Source organism: Rhinopithecus roxellana, chromosome 9 (assembly GCF_007565055.1).
Source record: "Rhinopithecus roxellana isolate Shanxi Qingling chromosome 9, ASM756505v1, whole genome shotgun sequence".
Classification (NCBI taxonomy): Eukaryota; Metazoa; Chordata; class Mammalia; order Primates; family Cercopithecidae; genus Rhinopithecus; species Rhinopithecus roxellana.
The window spans coordinates 25701589-25722022 of record NC_044557.1 but is presented as its reverse complement, the minus strand read 5'-3'; the positions used below and the strand labels follow the sequence as shown (position 1 = coordinate 25722022).

Below are 20434 nucleotides of genomic sequence, written 5' to 3'. Positions count from 1 at the left end.
TTTAACGCTGACTGGAAAATCTCTGCAGCATTTTCTTTCATTTTCAAAACACCACAAGGTTAGCACACTTTATTAAATAGTGACTGAAGATATTAAAAAGAGCAAGTGCTATGTATCGTAAATATTTGATAAAGATGTTTACATTATCAATACATGCATGCATCTTCATTCTACCATCATATGATATAAAATACTTAGATTGGCTTGTAAGATCAGAATTGATGTACAAATCTGGCATGGCCCAGTTGTAGATGTTATCCAACCTCAGCGTTTGTACTCCTTTTTGGAAATCAGCTTCTGCCTCGTATAACCACAATGCTTTGGAAGCTAAAAGTGTAGCACATCAAACAATGACTTGTTTGAATAATAGAGATTTAATTGAACAGCAAATTATCCTGCATTCCGATGAACATAAAACCCAGGAATATTTCTTAGGTCGTTCAGTGAGCAACAGAAAAAGTGAAGGCTACAAAAACTTTAAATAACTGTAAAGGAAGTGTAATTTATACAAACTTCAACTACAAAGCAAACAAGCTATGAATTTCCATGTTGTCTTCTAAAATATACTAATCGTCTCTGTTTCCAAAGGCCCATGTTTCAAAGAGCTTCTTGTTTTATCGACATTATTCAGGAGTTCATATTAGATGAGGGGGAAAGAGAAAAAGGAATTTCAAGAGGAAAGATTTTTATTAACTCAAACCTAAGGCTAATCTGTTGCATGTGTAGTTTCTACACTAGCAAACAACTTGTAGGAAACAACACTGCAGCTGACAGCAGCAGAGCTGGAAACTGTTCCCCTGGGTATGATATCACAAAATGACTTTGCTCTATTCGTTCTCCAGCCTAGCATTATGGCTCAAGTCTGCACACAACCATCGTGCCCCCAGGGCAGCTTCATGTTAGGTGAGGGCCTTGTGCTCCATCACTCTCCCTGAAATCTTCTGACCAGAAGCAGCTCAACCAGGACAAATTGGCCCCCATTCTCATTCTCATTCTTTCCTCTCATTTCTCTCTCTCTCTTTTCCACTTTTCTGTGTTTCTTTGCCTGGCAGATTCTGAATGGCATTATCTTAGACCACACAACTGGATGAATTCACACATTCATTCATTCATTCTCTCTCTCTCTCTCTCTCTCTCTCTCTCTCTCTCTCTCTCTCACACACACACACACACACACACTTTTACACTCAATACTCCAAGTACAGATTTACTGAATTTACATTATATAAAATAGCTGATATTATTTACTTTTATCCTCCGGTATTATAAGAAACACTATGCTTGTAAAAATGTGAGGAGAAACTTTTAGCATGATTTCAGTTAGAACTTAGCTAAATCTATTAGTTGAGATTAAAAGCAATATCCCACTTTAAATCACATAACACTAAAATCACCTAGCACACACAGTAACTATAGAAACCCAGGGCAGTAACTTTGTGATTTCTTAATATACTCGATTACATGCAAAAAGATTTCCAGCTCACTAAAAACCCACTTTTTAAAAATGTGCCACAACTTACAACTATGTATTATTTCTTTGACTGGCAAACTGAGGGACAAAACTAAATACCTTCAGTGAAGTTTTTTCCCCTTAGAAGCACAAGAACAGAATATTATTCCTCCAAACAACATGGGCTTTCCATTTCCAAACATTCTCTGGATATTTATAGTAACTTTACCTCTCAAGTCTTACATTTCTTTCTAGTTAAAAGGCATAACTAACACAATTGATAATCTGGTAATGCACCCCCAATGCTAGGCATCATAGCTGACTACGAACCCCTTTATATTAACTTCCCACCTTGTGGAGTGAAAGATTCAAAACTCATATGACTTGGGATAAGGAAAAATCCTTCCTGAATTATACACAATAAAACATGTGAAAACTGGACAGTGGTGTTGCTTAAAAGGTTTTGTTTCAGATTCTATAACAGAATAACATATGCTGCAGTACAGTGGTGCTGAGCTTTTCTGTTCCCTAATAAGACAGCTCCCAGCAGAGCATTTCCCATGCTTTAGAGTGACATCTATCAGTGGGTCTCGGGGAATCCCGATGCCACTCAGCTTTCTTCAGCACCACTCTCCCTGAACAGCTTCTGTCCACTGAGTGGTGCAATCCTAACAGGTCTCTGGCATACAAAGTACATTGTTCAGATAAGGGAACGGTGGGTGAACAATGATCTTTGCTGTCATTAAAACCAAATCATCAGGTATTAATTAACTGCAGGACATAAGCACCATAAATGCCAACTAGAAATTTAAATAATTGGCCCCCACCAGACACAAATTTAAAAGAACTGACATACTCTCCATCACAGGCAGACTCTGCATGGCATGGTGCTGAGTTTTATAAAAATTCAATTAACCCAAACGTCTATTAGACAGATACATAAAGACCAGGGGGAAAAGCTATTATGCATGTTGTAATTTGTGATGTGTAATCGTGTTAATTTACTGTTTGAGAAGAAACCCCGCTATGTGTTAGTGATTATATGGTAATCAGAAAATTATACAGATATTTAGATCATAGAAATTAGTTTATGAACGGCATAAACATAATGCTACCTCAGCAACATAATGAGATAATCAGTTAATTTCTCAAACCTGATCATATGAAGCAGACCCGGGAAGAATACTTTTCAGTGGTGAGTGGGAAAAGGTGTAGCAAATCAACTGCTAAACTTCCAAAATTATTCTTCTTCAGGGCCTACATGTGATACTCCATAATTTCGTTCATCTGTTCTGATTCACTGAAGTGCAAAACCATCCTCCAAACCAAAATATTGTGAAAACAAAATTTCTTGAGATGATTTGGCCAAAAAAAAAAAAAAAAAAAACCCCACCAATAACAACTTTATACTTCTCACCTATTGCACATAGTCACAAGGTACAGACTGCACCTCTCTGTTGGACATTGAGTTGCCAAAAAACTCTACCACATCTGTCGGGGAATGTCAGTGCACTGCCCCTTCCTTGCAGAGACTTCTCAGACACAGAAGCAAACCCCTAACCATCTCCACACTCTGGACTCCATGTGATGGGAAAGCGTTAAAATCCTGCGGGACTCACCCTTCCTCCTTCAAAGGAGGCCCAGAATCAGCAACTCCTAACCAAAACCAAGTTCATATCACCCACATGCAAGAAAGCATCCGGCACATTTCCCGTCTACTTGGCGAGCCAAACCCCAAAGATTAAAAAGTTTCAGGCGGCCCCAACTGAAGACCAAACTTGGGCTTTCCCCAGTGGCAAAGCCTAAGACAAGGGAAGCTGGAGAAGGCGAAACCTCCCTCTGAGGATCGCTGAGAGCCCACCACCCTGAAACCAACAACTGGGACCCGGAGAGCCTCTGCTCTGCTCGGCTGGCCGTCGAGCCCCGGTGCCCGCGCGCCCGGAATGCGCCCTTCTCGCCGCGGGTTCGCGACCCCAAGGGCGAGGAACTTACCGCACCGCTTGCACAGCACCCGGCTGACCTCCTTCTTGAGGTTCCGGCCCGTCTCCAGAGGAGGGAAAGAGGCTCGGAAGGCGGCCGGCACGCGGCTGGTGCTGTTGGCGTCGGGCTCCATGAAGAAGATGTACCTGCTGTCCTCCTTGAGCCTCCCGCAGGAAGGGAAGGCGGGGTGTCCCCAGGTCCCCAGACGCACGGTGAGCAGCGAGTCCTTCTTCAAGCCCCCGGCTTTCACCGCCCACACCTGGTGCACCTTCACCAAATAGGGCGCCTCCTCCCCGGGCTCACTGGCGCTGAGCACCGGGGCAGTGGGCCAAAAGGGCACGGTCCCGTTGGCGGCGAGCAGCGGCTCCTCGGCGGGCGGCCCCAGCGCCCGTGGGCCCGCGGCTGGCGGCTCGCGATCGCCGCCCCACGCCCCTGCCTCGCCCGCCGCCGCCGCCGCCTTCCTGTCGAGTGCCCCCTGCTGCCGCCGCGGCGGGTGCACCTTTCCCTCGATCACTACCGCGGCGCGCTGAGCTAGCTCCTGCACCGATCCCACGCTGGGCGGGGACGAGTAGCACACCGAGGCCCCCGCGGGAGCCGCCTCGTCGCCGGCCGCCGCCCCCGGCGCCAGGGCCGCGGTCCCCAGCAGCAGCAGTAGGGGCAGCAGCGGCAGCGGCGGCGGCGAGCGGGTGGCTGGGCCGGGGAGCTGGGCCCGGGGCCCGGGACGGCCGGAGCGGCGCGGGGCGCGTCGCCATCTCATGGTGCGAGGTGCGTGCGGGCTTCTGGCTGTCGGTTCGGACTCTGCCCGGCTCTCTAGCGCTGCCTCCCTTTTCCTTCCCCTCACAGCACCACTCCTGCTCCTCCCCCCTTGCCCTCCTCCTATTATTTATTTATTGGGGGGTGCGGGGGTAGGAGAGTTGTTTATGGGAGGAGGAGGGGGGAAGAAGTGGATGGAGCCACAGAAAGGAGAAGAGGTATAAGGGAAAAAAAAAAAAAAGCAAAATAGAAAAGGCAAAAAAGCCGCTGCCGCCGCCTCGGTTGCAGGGAGTGACAGGTTCCCTCCACCCCCCGCGCCGCCGCCGCCGCCGCGCCCGAGCCCTGCTGTCGGGGCTGCTGTCACCGGAGGAGGACGTGGAGGTGGAGGAGCTGCTCCGCGGGTGACAGTCCTTTGTGTGAAGTGGTGCTGCGGCTGCTGCTGGGGCTGCGAGCAAGCGGCTGGGAGAGAGCGCGAGGGAGAGAGCCCTGGAGGCGGAGTTGCGTGCCTGGAAATCGCTGGGTGGCCGCGGCGGCGACAGCGTCCTGCGCCTCGCCAGTCTGTTTACCTGTGGTGCCAACTCGGCCCGCGCGTCCTTTCCCCATGCTGCTGACAGAGCGGAGCCGGGCCCGCGAGTGGGTCCTCCTGGGCGTCCCGGTCCCCGCGCGCCTCCTCCCTCTCTGTCGCCCCGAGTGCTGCAATGAGAGGACGGGCGGCAAACAGGCTGCAGTCCGAGTGGGCTGCGGAGATTTACTGGGGAGTGAGAGGTGACGCTTCAGTGAGCAAGGACCTGTAGCCGGCGCAGGATGCCCAGGCGCCGGTGGGAGGCAGGCTGAGAAGGGCAGGTGGGACCCCCGGCGTGCGGGTCCTCGGTGCAGAAAAGTTTCGGGTGAACCCCTTGCTTGACACTTAAAAGGGAGCAACATGTTCGCAGGCGACAAGCGGCGATTAAAACAACAACTTTATAACGCGCTCTCTCCTTGCAACGCGCACACACAGTGTCCACTTAAGGTGTAACGCCTCCTCTACTCCTTGCTCCTTTGATCCTTCGGTCTTCATGACCCCCGCCTTTTCTTTTATTGAAATTCCTGCTTCACCATGACTTTATGACATGTGTGGTACTGCTGATAGGAGCATAGTTTGAATAAAATATTTGCTCAACGAGGCCATTTTGTATAAAGTTTATGACACTTTGTCAAGTAATGGTTTTGCAAAAAATAAAACATGAAATGAAAGAAGCTCCTATGGCTACTGGAACACAAGATCCCAGGCATAAGGAGTTGTAGGTCTTTAACATCCACCTGGTATTGTGCCACCTGAATACCAAGCTCCCCCACCTCCACCCCCATCTGTCCCCCTATCCCTACATGTCCTGCCAAATTTAAAGAGCTATTTCTAAAACAAGAATCCATCCTCTCCCGGGATATTCTTTTCAAACAAATACCATTTCACAGAAAGGGAACACATTTTTAGCACTTCAAGGTAAATATTTCCTCTTATGTTCTTTTATGGTGAAAAATATATTCAGTGACCTCATAAAACAGTTAAAGTTGTTGTTCAATGGGCGATAGATCCACATTGTGAGAACTGAAGAATTTTAAAGTACTCTAACTTCATGATATCTTTACTCTGGGATTCTACGTGTTGCCTCTGGCAGTTTCTTGAAAGTATGTCATAGAAGCTTTAGATTTTTATATACAAAATAAAAACAGACGGTAAACTACAAAGATCTTTTTGTTCTTGGCATAATATAGTTGGCTACAAAACAAGGTTCTGTTCTCTCAAAGTGCAGTTTGGAGGGACAGGGTCATCATGCTCCCTGTGTGTCTCGGCAAGGGGAGATTCCTGTTTCTCATCCCCTGATGGAGTGCTTCAGGAGAAGATCACCATTTAGCAGCATAGCTGGGCAGGTCTGGCCTCCAGTATATGTTCGTTTGAACCCTGCCTGGTGCTTCTAGCGATTTACTGAAAGAAAGTGGTTCAAACATCCAATCCTACTAGTTTCTCTACTTTTCTTTAGCCTGGCCTCACATATTTCTGACTTGACTTTTTGGGAGGTACAGCTCTGGCCTAGAACACTTTCTTTCTCTCTACCTTTCAGAGTTCTATCAGTTATCTGTCACTATATGACAAACCACTTCAAAATTTGGTGACCTGTTGGTTCATTGAGCCCAAGATTCTGCAAGTTGGCAATTTGGACTGGATTCAGCTAGGGGGTTCTTCTGTTGACCTCACTGATGGCTCTGCTGAGGGCTATCCAGTCTCCCATGGCTTCAGCTGAAACATCTCATCTCATAAAGTATGTGATCTCTTCCTCCCACAGACTTAACCTGGGCCTGTTCTTGGCAGCTGATTGTGTTTCAAGAGAGTGGCCAGAGATGTGTGAGGTCTCTTGAGGTCTAGGCTCAGAATTAGCATGTCAACATTGCCACCATTACAAGTCCAGCTCAAATTCCAGGGGCAGAGGAGTGGACTCTACATCTTCACATAAAGACCTGAAAAGTTGCAATGCCAAAGAGCAGAGATACAAGCAGGGGAAGAATTAGCCCATTTCTGCAAACAATCCACTGCTGATCTTAGACATCCTTTGAGATCCATCTGCTCCATGAAGCCTACTTTCTGGCATACTAAACACTGGAGCGACCACTCCCCAAAGTGCACTTTCCCTGCATTTGCAGTCTATATCATGTCTTCTCATTCTTGATCATGTTATTTTATTGAGCCCAAGTTTTTCAGGAGTTTTACTCCCATCTCTCCAACTAGATTGCAAACTTGTTAGAAAGCAGAGATGATAGTTTCCATATTCCCCAATTTTCAGCCAGTTTGGGGCAAATATTAAGTACTCAATAAATGTCAGCTAATTAATCATAGACTGATGTGGCAATGTGCTTACCACACATTAACCCAACACTATCATAGATAAATGGAATTCCAAGCAATAAAAACAGCAATAAAATTTTAAAGCACTGGCTTAGAGTGTCATTAAAGGCATAGATATGCCCCTCTTAGTACTATACAAAGCATTTTGTCTATGATAAAACATAAGCCTCTTCTTTAAAATGGTATATTTTTTAAAAGACCCTGTTCCCACATTATCTTCTACTCTTCCTCTCTCTGTTAAGTGGCATTAATGAGTAATTCTTGTAGACATTTTCTGTGCAAAGGTAGGCCTTCTTTAAACTGTTCAGTACTAAGAACTGTTTGCACACATATTTCATTTCAATTCTTGTATCAGAGCCTTCATTTACCCACCCACACTGGAAGGATGTTGCTGATTTTACCCTTCTGCATGATAAGGGAATGGCATTTCTAATATGATTAACACATGCCTGAGAAAAGGTATGAATAATTATTCAGTATGATTAAATGCTGTTCAGAAAAGGGACAATTTAATTTGTCCACACCACTGTTTTAGAAAGACAGAAAAAAGGTTCGGTCTTTTGTAAACATCCTAAAACCAGTGGTTCTCAATTTTTAGTGAGCATCAGAATCATCTGTGCAAATGCACAGATTGCTGGCCCTGCCCCCAGATTTTCTGATTCAGTAGATTGGGGATGGGGGTAGACACAAATTTGCATTTCTAACAAATTCCCAGGTGATACTGATACTGCTGGTGATAGGGACTGTACTTTGAGAACTGCCAAAATCTTGAGATTTATAAGCATCAATATCCATAGCATACTAACCTGTAAGCATACTTAGGCATGACATTCAAATATTCAATATCTCCTCCATCATGAATCTTCCCCTTCCCTATTTCAGTAAGGGAATGTAGATTGCCTCCTGGATTACTAGGGCCTGATACTATTTAGGAGACATTATGACCAGTTAAGGGGGCAACTATACCTGCTGATAGTAAAACTGAGTGCTTCCTTGGGGCTCAACATGTTTCCATGGTCAAAGTTGAAAATAAAAGGAAAATTAGGGATCAGAGCAGCTGTCATCATGTTATCTGCTCAAGCAGGGAAAGAGCAGACATCAAATTATGCAGGTAAATGTGAAACTCTATTTTTAGTAGTTTAGAAAATATGGGGGGGGGGGGGGATAAAAAAGCCCACAATTGCCTCCACAGCGCAATGGCAACCTGAAATGGTTTTCCCACCGCTAGCACTTTATATCTGATTAAATGCTCCTAAATGGTGGTTATTGAAAGGAAAACAGAAAATTCACAGAGGCTCTCATACCTACTTTATCATCATTGACCAACAGCACACGGAAGTACACACCTCCAGCTATAAATCATGAAACAACCATTCTGCGGGTCCTGGAGTCCTAAATTTGCAGTCTCTGAAAGAAGCCTCACTTCAGAGCCTGTCTTAGAGCAGGTGCAGGATCCATTACTATTTAGACACAGCAGATTCACAGCAAGCTGGGTTTGAGTGAAGAACAAGTTACAAGAACTGGTGAATGTAAACCCTTATAGGTCACCCAGGAGAGAAAATGTAGCAGAATGTCTCTCTTTCTGTCGAATGGTAGCAAGAAAGTTAGGGAGATTCTTAGAAGATCTACCCACCTATCCATTCATCGCTCCATCTATCCACTTCTTTAATTACATGTGTGTGGTGGTGTGTTTTTAAGTCAATACTATGTAGCATAAGGAGGAAATATAAAGATGAAAGGTTCCTGCCCTGAAGAAATTCACAATCTACTGTGCTGCTAATTTGTACAGTTGGTATGACATGAAATTCCATAACTTTTGCATATTTTAGTCCAGCTGGGATGGAGGAAAAAAAGGAATAAAACCAACAGGGTTTTCTGATTGTTTTTACGTGATTCAAAACTTCTTGGAACTTTGGGGCAGGCATGGACGATCCAAAAGTCTCACTTAGGTTTGCTTTTTCAACAGCCCTTTCCAGACAACAAAGAAATGAGCATTCGTTGAACTTTTACACTGGGCAATATATGTAAAGTCTAAGGATATAATTGGTTGGCATCAGACTCCAATTCTGCTATTTCCCAGCCCTGAAACTCCAGGAAAATTTATGAATCATACCGAGCCTCTTTCCTTATTTACTAAATAAGCACAATCCTTGCTTTATTTCACAGGGTGCTTGCAAGGATTAGAATAGCTTAGTATATGTGAAAATTCTTTAGAAATTCTAGTGTTATGCAAAATACAATGTTATGCTAAATACGTTGCCCCCAGGTTTCTTCCAATCCAGCAATGAGGACAACACATATTGGAAACTGCCTCTTAAAGTTGATCATATAATATGTCTACTTAAATGCCTTTATTGCTGGAAGCTCAATACTTCCGGGGGATGCTTTACCCATTATGAGACATATCACACTATTTGAAAGTGCTTTTCTATAACAGGCTGCAAGATACTTATTAAAGACCTGGCCATAAAATTCAAATGGTGATTCTCTGTTGTGTACCATTATTATGTTACTCTTTGTTTAGACTGAGTCAGTGATTGCTGGTGTGCGGCTGACAATCTTGTCTCTCCCCATCTATTTCCATGAATTAATGATGTTTGGAGGATTTTTTTTTTTTTTTTTGTGGGTGGATATACTTGGTTTGTTGCTCTTGTCCATGTGTGTGTGTGTGTGTTTGTGTGTGTTTGTGTGTGTTTGTGTCTGTTTTCTAAAGGAGAAAAGAGAGACTTGAAGAAGAAACAAAGGAAGAAGAATGATAAAAAAAATGGAGGGTGGAATGGGTTGTATTCCCCAGGCTGGCTTGGCAAAACAAGGGCTCATTCTCACAGAAAGAGAGAGAGGCTACAAGTAAAAGCTGAAGTTCAGGCCGGGCACGGTGGCTCGCACCTGTAATAGCACTTTGAGAGGCCAAGGTGGGTGGATCATGAGGTCAGGAGTTCAAGACCAGCCTGACCAACATGGTGAAACCCCATCTCTACTAAAAATACAAAAATTAACCGGGTGTGGTGGGCACCTGTAATCCCAGCTACTCAGGAGTCTGAGACAGGATAACTGCTTCAACCCGGGAGGCGGAGTTTGCAGTGAGCCGAGATTGCACCACTGCACTCCAGCCTGGGTGACAGAGCAAGACTCCATCTCAGGGAAAAAAGAAATGCTGAAGTTCAGACCGTTTTTATGAAGAACACTGTGAAACTTAAAGGCACAACCATGCCCGGTGCTTTCGAACTCGGGTGAAAAAGCAAAAGTCCAGGCGAATAAAAGAGCTTTTCCCAATTCTAGGAGGAAGGAAAATTGTAGATGTGTCCTGAAGAAACTAAGGGGGAACAACACAGCAGTGGGAATGTCACCGCACTTTTCAGAGAAGTAGGGGATCTGTGTTCTCACGGCAGCACCCCCTAAGGAAAAAGAACAGAAAAAGGGTAACAGATTTGGTTCCCACTAGGGCACACCTGAGAAGAGCTGGTGGGGGAAGGTGAATATCAAGTTAAGACTCTACAGTTACACTTTGTAAGCTAACAAACTGGAAAATATAAGAATTGATGTTAATATGACCTCCCAGGGACCCTCTTGGGAATGCTGAGATGAAGAGTATTAGTACTATTAACATTATAATTAACTAATAAAGTAACAATGCTGTGAGGTAGAGAAGGGATTATTATCACCATTTTGCAAATGATCAAATCCACTTGTTGAAATCAAATTCTATTTTTATTTTATCCCTCCTCTTTGAGCACAAGTTTCTTTCTTATGCCTTAGTAGTGAGGTGCTATCTATAGATAACATATAAACCACCCAACAGAAATATGCCACTTAAGATCCTAAATACATTATACAGAAGTTACCCATTTTCCCCAAAAAATTGACTTGGAAATCTCATTGTACAGTGGTATTTAGGAGTAAGAAATATGCATTTTATTTCTAAGAACACATTATTTCTAAGAACAGCTTTTTGTTGCTATTACAAATATGCCAAATTGGAATAAAGAAGAGGTTTGATGGTTAAGCTTGTTTTGAGTTTCATTTTTCTCAATGATAAAACGCATTTTTGCTTTCTTTCCCTTTATTCCAAAAGTATTCACTGAAGATTCTTAAAACTCTCTAAGGAATTTTCCATAGGGATGAATAAACCCAAGAAGAAACTTTTGAAAACCTTGTAGGAAATTAAACGGTCATATTTGCGATAGAATTTTTTTGTCTAAACATTTAAAGTAACATGCACCACTGCTGAGTAAAGAAAGAAGGCAAAGAAAGCAGATCATGAATTATGAGTCAATAAAGGTTGAATCCTAAAGCTCAATTTTTGACAATTTGACAATTTTCTTATTATTTTGCCATGGCAGCCTTCAACGTCATCCTTACCTTGAAAGTGTTGGGCTATATAGATGGCACTTACAGTCAGACCAAGAGAAAATAAATAGACTTTTAGAACTGAAGTGGCATTCAACCTACCTTACTTTGCCCATCTGCCTCCATAAAAATAAAAGTCCTCCAGTTTTGTCACTTTTGTTTTCCTTTGGTTTTATAGATTCTTCTACTTTAGCACAGTCCACACATGTGAATAGTAGGATGCTTTGGAGTCCTTAACATACATGTCATTCCATGAAAGCCATAATTACTATACTTTATGCCAACTTCTATTCTGAAGTTTTCAGTGAAGGCTTCAGTGTGGAGGAGAGTTTATTGCTAGGTCAAGGAGGGCACTAAAGTGTAGAAACCTGCAAAACAAAGACATGTAATAAAAGAGATCAAAACAAGAGAAGTAATCAACTTCCTGCCCTACTGGTAAGTTTCACACCAGTTTTTTCTGTATTTACTGAATGAAAGAGTGGTATAAATAAATATTTTATCATCCACTCCTAACCCAGCATGCCATGTTAGAATGGCATAAACTTCCCCGTTAGGTTATGCTTTGAACCATAGAGAAACATATCAAATGTTAGACCAGGAAAGAATCCTAGATACCTAGTCCAAACCCCTTAATTTTATATATGATTAAGAAAATGATTTCGGAAAGTGGCTTGCCTTTCCCAGGGTCATTAAGCAGATTGTTGTCAGAAGGAGGTTTAGAACTCAGGTATTGGCTCTCTCTTTTCTGCACTTTGCCTAGGAGCCACAATAGTATAACTAAAAACCCTGTGTTAAGCCTTCCTAAGAAGTTGCACGCCTAGATTCTCTTTTTTCCAAAAACCATTTCTGGAAGTGATAGGATCCATAATCTCAGCACCTTAGAAATGTTGAGTTCTCACCAGCTAGAATGCTAAATTCTTCATGTATAAGATAATTCCACATTACTTTGAGGTAAGAGGTGCCACAAAGCCAGCATTCAAAAGCTGTTCCCAAAATACAACAAGCAATAGCCTTCTAATAGTTCCTGTTTATTGAGTGTGTCATTTTTTCTATAGCTATGAGTTCCCTTGGCCCAAATTGGGACATGAAAGAGTTAAAGGCTTTTTCCTCATATTTTACAGAATGCATCAGAAGAGATTTGTTCCAAAATTCAAGGACAACTCTACAAAGGACCCACCAATATTATCAGATATAAATACAAATAGATACAGACGCTACAGATAATACAGATACAGATGTTATAGATATATATATAGATATCTCCTAAGGCTTAAAGTCTAAATGAAATTATGATGTCTACTCCAGAATAATATTAAAGAAATCCATTAAGCTATCTATTTTATTGCAAAGAACACGTCTCTGGGTGATAACACCAAAAAAGATATTATAATAAATATTACAAACAGCTGAAGCTCTGAAATGACACTAATGTGTCCTTTCATTCCAGGTCCTAAAGATATACCTTCCATTTATGGTTGGCCTTCCCGGAGCATTGGAACGTATGCGTCTGGAGTCTTATCCAATGTTTTCAGGTCACATTAATCCTTCTCCTTGTAATCTTGTCTTTAAACTTAATCGTAGTCTAAATTAAATTCTGTATTAGAGGAAATACCTTATATTATGAGAAGCAGCATACCATGAGTTCCTGAGTTCAAATTCCAGCTTCAACTCTTACTAGCTACATAATCTTAGGCAAAGTACTTAACCTTTTTGCAACTCAGTTTCATTCATTATTAAACAATTATAAGAGGAACTACCTTTTGGATTAAATTAATTACATTAGATTTATGTGCATAACACACTTAAAATAGTTCCCAGCACATACTAGCATGTATAAATTACTGTTATTTTATTTTTCTCCTTGAGCACAGTGACAACTGCCTTAGCATTACTTTTTTCTATGTGTAAGACAGAGGCAATTAATAAACATTTGAATAAATGAAGCAACAAATGAAGACCATATTAAAGACTTAGTAAATCACACACACAAATTTTAGTACTAGTAATAAGTCATTCCCAATAGACTGAGCCCCAAACATTTATTTTATTCACAGAAGAAATCTACCAACTTCTGTGGTAGTTGCATACCATCCCCAAAGAGACTCTTTACCAGTCAGCAAAATAACTTTACTGTATAATCTCTCTCAGTATAATCAATTGACAGAACAGTCCGAATCTAGTGGGAAATGGCTTTACTTCTCTCCAATCACTGCTTTTAAGCATTCTCTGTTGGATATGCATCTCTCAGTCCTTGTCTGAGGCAGATCCCATAGCTGCAGCATTCTCTCAGGTATACAAAGAAGCCCCATTCCATTAATGATGGCATCCATGCAAGGATTAAAGATACCTGGTCCAGTCTAAATTAAAATTTAATTTCATATCCAATTCAAAGCTTCTCTTCTACTCCCCTAACTCAGGGCTGCAGTGGTGGAGAAGAAACTGACCTGTTCCTTCTCTTTTCCTTCCTATCCTTCCCCTGCTCTTCTGGCTTCTCTAAGGTCAGGAGAGAGGAAGAGAAGACTAAAGGAAAGGTGCATGTTTTGTTGTTGGCTTCAATTACTGTGCATTTTAGCTCTCCCTTGGTTAATACTGGCTGGCCATCAGTTACCTCTGGGTTGGTCAGACATCCAAATCCTAGCACTTGAGTGAGGTATACAGGAAGTTTCTTTAGAAGCTTTGAAAGCATACGCTTGTGCTCACTTCTTGACATTCTCCCTTACCTACCCCTCGTGGTATATCTCCTCCCATCCCAACCTATTACTAGGGTGTTCTCTTGCCTTAGCAAGCCACCTTTGGAGCAATAAACTTTTAAGGTAGCTTGTACCTTTCACAGCATCCTCTTAATCTGTGGGAAACTCAAACATCCTTTCCATGCCAAAGGATTTCAAAAAGCAGGCTACTCTCAGACACCCCCTCATTTTGTGGTCGTTATGGCCGTTCCAGCTGCCCTCTTGCCTTCAGAATTCCCCAGATAATCAGTAAGCCCCAGTCTCTGAATTTACGGAGGCGTAAGCATCAAGGGGCACCGTGCACTCACTCAGGATAAGTTTCACTCCCCATTCTATACTCCCCTGGCAGCCCCAGGAAAGGCAAAGGGCTTCTGTACTTCCGAAAGTCTCCAGCTGGGGACAAGAAGGCCAGTTTCCTCTTATTCTACGTACCCTCACTATCTCCTAGTAGTACCCTTGCAGCCAACTCCTTGGTTGGCTTAAAGGACGTGTTACAAGGGCCTCCTCTCACCTCTGCTTCCTTTACCTGAGGTGGCGGGGGCTGGGGGGCTGGAAGATGTTGCCACAGCCCTCCCCAGTAATCCAAGGGCTCATTACCTCTATGAATCCCTTCAACTCCACCTCAGTTTATTCCCTCTGTATAGGCTGGGGTGAGTCACAAGCAAGGGAGTGAAAGAGTGAAGATCCCGGGACAAACCTGGCCACATGTGAGTCCACAAAGTACCCTACTGCATATATAATCTTCGTGCCAGGCATGGAATTAGGGCAACATCACAAAATCAGCAAGAAAACTAAGTAAAATGTTCTATGTAATAGGGGCCAGACACAGTGGTGCACACCTGTGGTCCCAGCTACTCAGGAGGCTGAGGTGGGAGGATCCCTTGAGCCTAAGAGCTCGAGGCTGCAGTGAGCTATGATTGTGCTAAGGAACTGCAGCCTGGGCAACCGAGTGAGGCCATTTCGGAAGAAAGAAGAAAGAAGAAGAGGAGGAGAAGGAGGGGGAAGGGGAGGGGAAGAAGAGGAGGAGGAGGAAGGAAAAGAAGAAGAAATAGGAGGGGGAGGAGGAGGAGAATAAGGAGGAGGAGGAGAAAAAGAAGGAGGGGGAGGGGAGGAGGAGGAGAAGGAGAAGGAGAAAAAGGATAAGAAAAAGAGAAGAAAGAAAAGAGAAATGTTCTATGAAATAAAAGAGGAGGAGGACAATTCTTCCTAGCAGTCAGTAAAAAAATATGAAAGATCAGCCAAAAACTCATTCTGGTAAATAGGATTGAACATATCTGTATACCTCCCTTTTATCTATGAAAAAATTCAGTCTCCCAAAGAAAATATTCCGGAAAATACCAAAGCATTTAGTTATAATATTTATCATGATATTAAAGATGCAGATAAAATGCAAAACTGATTGAGATTGAATTTCATAGACTGAGCATCCTTTTCTGTGTTGTTATGAGCAACCAATTATGTGCACTTTTCTGAAATTTTAGAAAATGGTCAGTTCTTTAGATATTTTTTCTCTTCGTTAAGTTAATATGTAATTCTTGGGTTTCTTCATCTGCTCCAAGGCAAAAATTCTTAATTATTAAGCATGTTAACTTAAGAGTTTATATTCTTACCATTTAGACTTCGTTATTCTCTAATGAATTGTGAAATTTCACAACATTCATTGATACTAGTTTTTGTGAGATTGACAAGATACCAAAATGATGTACAGACAGCTTTTGATTTATACGAGCTCAACATATGTGTGCATGCATCCAACTCAGAAGATATACATATATATGTAAATAAAATATCTTGAGCCAGAACTAGATTATGTGACCAAAGAAATCTCCTTCTTTCCCTCTTTCTTCTTGAGATTCCACTCTACCTGTCTCTTCAATCTATTACTGTCCCAGAAATGCTCCTAACTACATGTTTATTCTCTTCTAGCCCAAGAACTAAATCAAATCAGATTCAGAATAGGGTCTGGATACCACAGTATTTTCTGCCAAGAGGCACTGGAAGAAGAATTGTAAATCTTCACTGCTCTAAGCTGTACCTTTCCCAATAGTAAAACTCTCCTGCCCTTAAAGAGCATCTGTATTCCTGATCCCACCTATCATCAGTACTTTTTAATTTCCATTACAAAATAAGGTCACAAGTATTCCTGACTGCCCAATATGAAGGCATATTTGAATTTCTCCATAGAAAAATTAGTTCAGTGCTTTGTGGCAACCAGAGATGAATGAGTCACTAGAGGGTTGGCATTGTAGACCCAAACACCTGCAAGTGTTTGCATAGGAAATTACATCCAGAATTCCAAACGAAGGACATGAAACACTAAGAGATACCTTAAATTCTTTATAAATAACATAAAATCAAAGAAGAACTAGTTCCTTATAAAGTTCCACCTTTTTGAATGAGTAATATTGCCATAGTCCCTCATCTAGAAATATTTTCAGAATTTCCCATTTTATATAAAACAGCAAACTTCCCCTTGAAATTAATTATGGGTCCAAATGAAAAATAAGATCTTCCTTTGTGATCCAATAAATGAATCTGCTCTGAACTTATCTGTTCTTATCATCTTTACTTTTCCCACTATCTTAGTCCATTCAGGCCGTTATAACAAAGTATTTTAGACTGGGTAACTTTTAAATAACAGAAAATTATTTCTCACAGTTCTGGAGTCTGGGAAGTCTAAGATCCATATGCTGCCAGGTTTGATGTCTGCTGAGGGTCTGTTCTCTTCTCCAAAGATGGAACTTTCTATGGGTCCTCACATGGTAGGAGGGGCAAACAGGCTCCTTCAAGCCCCTTTACAAGGTTACTAATCACATTCATGAGAGCTTTAGCCTCATGACCTAATCATCTTCCAAAGGCCCCACCTTTTTAATATCATCACCTTGGGGATTATGTCTTAACACATGAATTTGGGGGGCACACATACATTCAGACCATATCACTCACATACCTAATGATGCATTTTTTTCTGTTAATATTTCTGCTTCAAACATGAAAATTCTGCTAACAAATTAGCTGATGGTGGAACTACTCTCCTCTTGTCTCTATCCCCAACTTAACAAAATTTAGTTACTCTCCACCTTTCTAAGGGCTAATATTACCTGGATATTCTCACTTGTCTATCATTCACCAGGAGGTTGGCTGTGTCAGATGTAAGCCATGCTTGAAACTGCCCTGGAGCAAAGAGCTTATGAGATCCACGATCTCATCACATATTTGGGAGGAATGTTAGCAGTTCTCAAGGTTTACACCAGAGTGAACAGAAATTTCTAGGGGTTGAAAATTCTAGAACTGAGGACAATTTGTTTAAAATTTGTGTTTCTTATCTAAGTGATACATGCACATAGTTCAAGAGTAAGCTACTTGTATGACTTGTTAATACAAACAGGAATCTCAAGACACCCCCACTTTCTATTTCTCCTTCCATAATCATTTTCAACTCTTAGCTGAGTCTCAGTATTTGCCCCAAGAACATGATCACATTGCTATTTCTAGATTTCTTTTCAGTTTTAGGTGTTACGTATTAACTATAGAAAATAAGAGTGTAGCTCTTTTTGCTCTCCAAGTAAATGTTCACTCCCCATACCCCATTCCTTTCTAGTAAAGTCAAAATTTTGATTATTCGGTATTTTCATTATCAAATCTATGTATATAATTCAAAAATGAGCCATAATATAAATTATGATTAAAATTCTTCCCTGCTCAATATCCTACTTACCCCGGAGCCAGCATTGTTTCTGGTTTTCTCCTATTTGCTTAACTTTGTGTGTACTTATCCCTAAGTCAGCTTCAAGTTCTTCCCTATGTCGCTAAATACCCTCTTGATATATTTCTTTACCTTAACTCTTCTATCAACTTTGTGTTTTTGAAGACATCTCTCTCTCTGAAATTATAACCTCATTTACACTCCAGTGATTCCCCTTAATGCCTGATAATTCTCATTCAAAGATTTCCTTTCACCATCAAACAAAGGGAGCTTGCTTGTCTCCTGAGTTGGATCTCCTGTTTCCTCCATCCAATCTCTCCCTTTTTCTTGTTTCACAAACTTGTTTTAATAAAGTGTATCCTCAGTAGCTTCCCAAGAAAGGGTACATGGGAGTAAACGTTTTGAGACTGTCCTTGGATTTTATTGACTATTTGGCTGAGTATAGATTTCTAAGTTGGAAATTATTTTCCCTTAGAATGTAGAAGATATTGCTCCATTGTTTTATAGTTTTCAATATTACTTTTATGAACTCTGAAGCTGGTCTAATTTCTTTTCCTTTTTATATAACTTGGTTTTCCCCTCCCCTGGAAGCTGATGGGATCTTCTCTTTATCCCCAGTGCTCTGAAATATTATGATGAGCCTTGGTAGTAGATCAATTTTTAATGACTTTGCAGCATCCTTTCATTCCAGAAAATCACATCTTTCTGTTTTGGGGAATAATCTGAAATTATTTTTGCTAACGAATTCCTCCCCTTCACTTCTCTGGAATGTCTTTCTGAAACTCCTGGACTTTGAGCTGGTCTTCTGATTTTCTTATTTTTTTTTTCTTAGTTTCCATTTCTGTTTTTTGTTTGTTTGTTTTATTTTGCTTTGAGTTCTGGTTTTGCAGTACTCACAGGAAGAAATTCCTTTATTTCTCAAGTATTTTTTTGAGTATTTTTTTTCTACTTTATTTAAATTTCCAAGGTTTTTTGGGATATTCATTTTGAAGCATCCTGTTCTTTATAAGTATATAATTTTTTAATTCTGTTTCTGGATATATTGAAAGCTTTTGGAAAGTATTCTTTCCACCAAATTGGATTTTTCTTTTTTAGTTGTTATATCTCATTTAGAAATTTCATCAGCTATCTAGTAATTCTTGGTTGTCTTCTCATATCTAGGAAAGGGAGCTAAAAAGTTGACAGAAGCTACAAGTCCAAGGGCAAAGCTTTTGTACCAAGAGTTTCCCAGTCAACAGAACTGGGTGGACTGTTCATCTGGAACCTTCAATGTCAGTTTCTTTAGATGTTTTCCTCTTGGGCTGGTCAGATTCCATAGAGTATTCAATCTCCTGCCTAGAAGGAAAAGTCTGCCTACTATTGTTTCTCATGCCCATGAGGGAAGTAGGCTAGGAGCCTCAGCATTCATTGTGTACATATTCTCTGAGCACGTTATTGTCAGTATAATACCACTATTCTCAATTTTGCCAGGCATCTCCAGTCCAGAGACTCTCTGTTTTACTCGACCCAAGGAATAAACTTCCAGTTCCATGTCTGGACAGAGAAGGGCAGTGCATAGGATCATAGAGCAGGTGAGGGAGAATCTAGGCATCTAATGCTTCTAAATCAGATGCAAACAGTTCTTTTTTACCTTCGCCCTTTCATTCTCACTTCCAAGAGTACTCAGTGCTGATAATTCCTGAGCCTTTTGCAATATTAGCCGAGTTGATTATTGACTTAACTCATTCCCAGTTGAAGATTTGGTATTCTCAGGTAATTTACTACTTTTCAATCTGATTCAAGCGTTCAAAATTTTATTGTTGTCATTTCCCTATTCTTGTTTGTTAAAGGTCTGTGGCTTTTAAAAAAATTCCTTTATTTAGATTTGGTTGAGTATCAGGAGTAAATAAAATTAGATTTATGCCATCTTAATCTGGAATTTAACCTAGGGTTTAAGAACGGATGCTCACTTGCTCCACAACTGGAAAATCTACAGACCTGTCTACTAGTGCTAATTTGTTCAGCCTTATTAAGGTATAACTGAAGTGCTTGAAAATGTATGTATTTAGGGCATGCAACCGCAACCTGACATGTATACACATGTCATCATGATAAAAACACCAAACATGTCCATCACTCTTAAAAGTTTCTTTGTGCCTATTTATAAGCCATGCATTCCCTCACCTCTTCCCTGAGCAATCACTCATCTTCTTTCTATCCCTATACATAAATTTACATTTAACAATATTAACATGAAATCATGCAATATGTACCCTGGTTTTACCTGGCTTTGTTTACTCAGCATAATTAATTTGATATTTGTACATGTTGTTCCATATATCAACAGCTCATTTCTTTCTGTTGCTGAATAATATTCCATTCCATCACAAATTGTTTATTCATACATCCACTGATGGACCTTTGGGTTGTTTGCAACGTGTGGATATTATAAGTAAAATGCTATAAACATGTGTATCTTATCTTTAGGTCAACATATGTTTTTGTTTCCCTTGAGTAAATGCCTAGAAGTGGAATGTCTGGGTCACAGTATATGTATAAAACTTTTAAAGAAACTGCCAAAAAGTATTTTCCAATGTGGTTGTACAATTTTA

The 20434-nt window shown here is 41.2% G+C and overlaps 1 protein-coding gene across 2 annotated transcripts in view; it reads right to left on the bottom strand.

The window, feature by feature from the left end:
* The window catches only part of NRG1 (neuregulin 1), a 1136884-nt gene extending 1132447 nt beyond the window's left edge, over positions 1-4437 (bottom strand). The window contains exon 1 of one of the 2 annotated variants that reach the window (XM_030937748.1): positions 3443-4437. In XM_030937748.1, the coding sequence (XP_030793608.1) occupies positions 3443-4187 (745 nt within the window). In that variant the 5' untranslated portion in view covers positions 4188-4437. The remainder of the gene's footprint in view (positions 1-3442) is intronic. The other variant, XM_030937743.1, reaches the window with a different exon arrangement.
* Positions 4438-20434: the final 15997 nt, after the last annotated feature.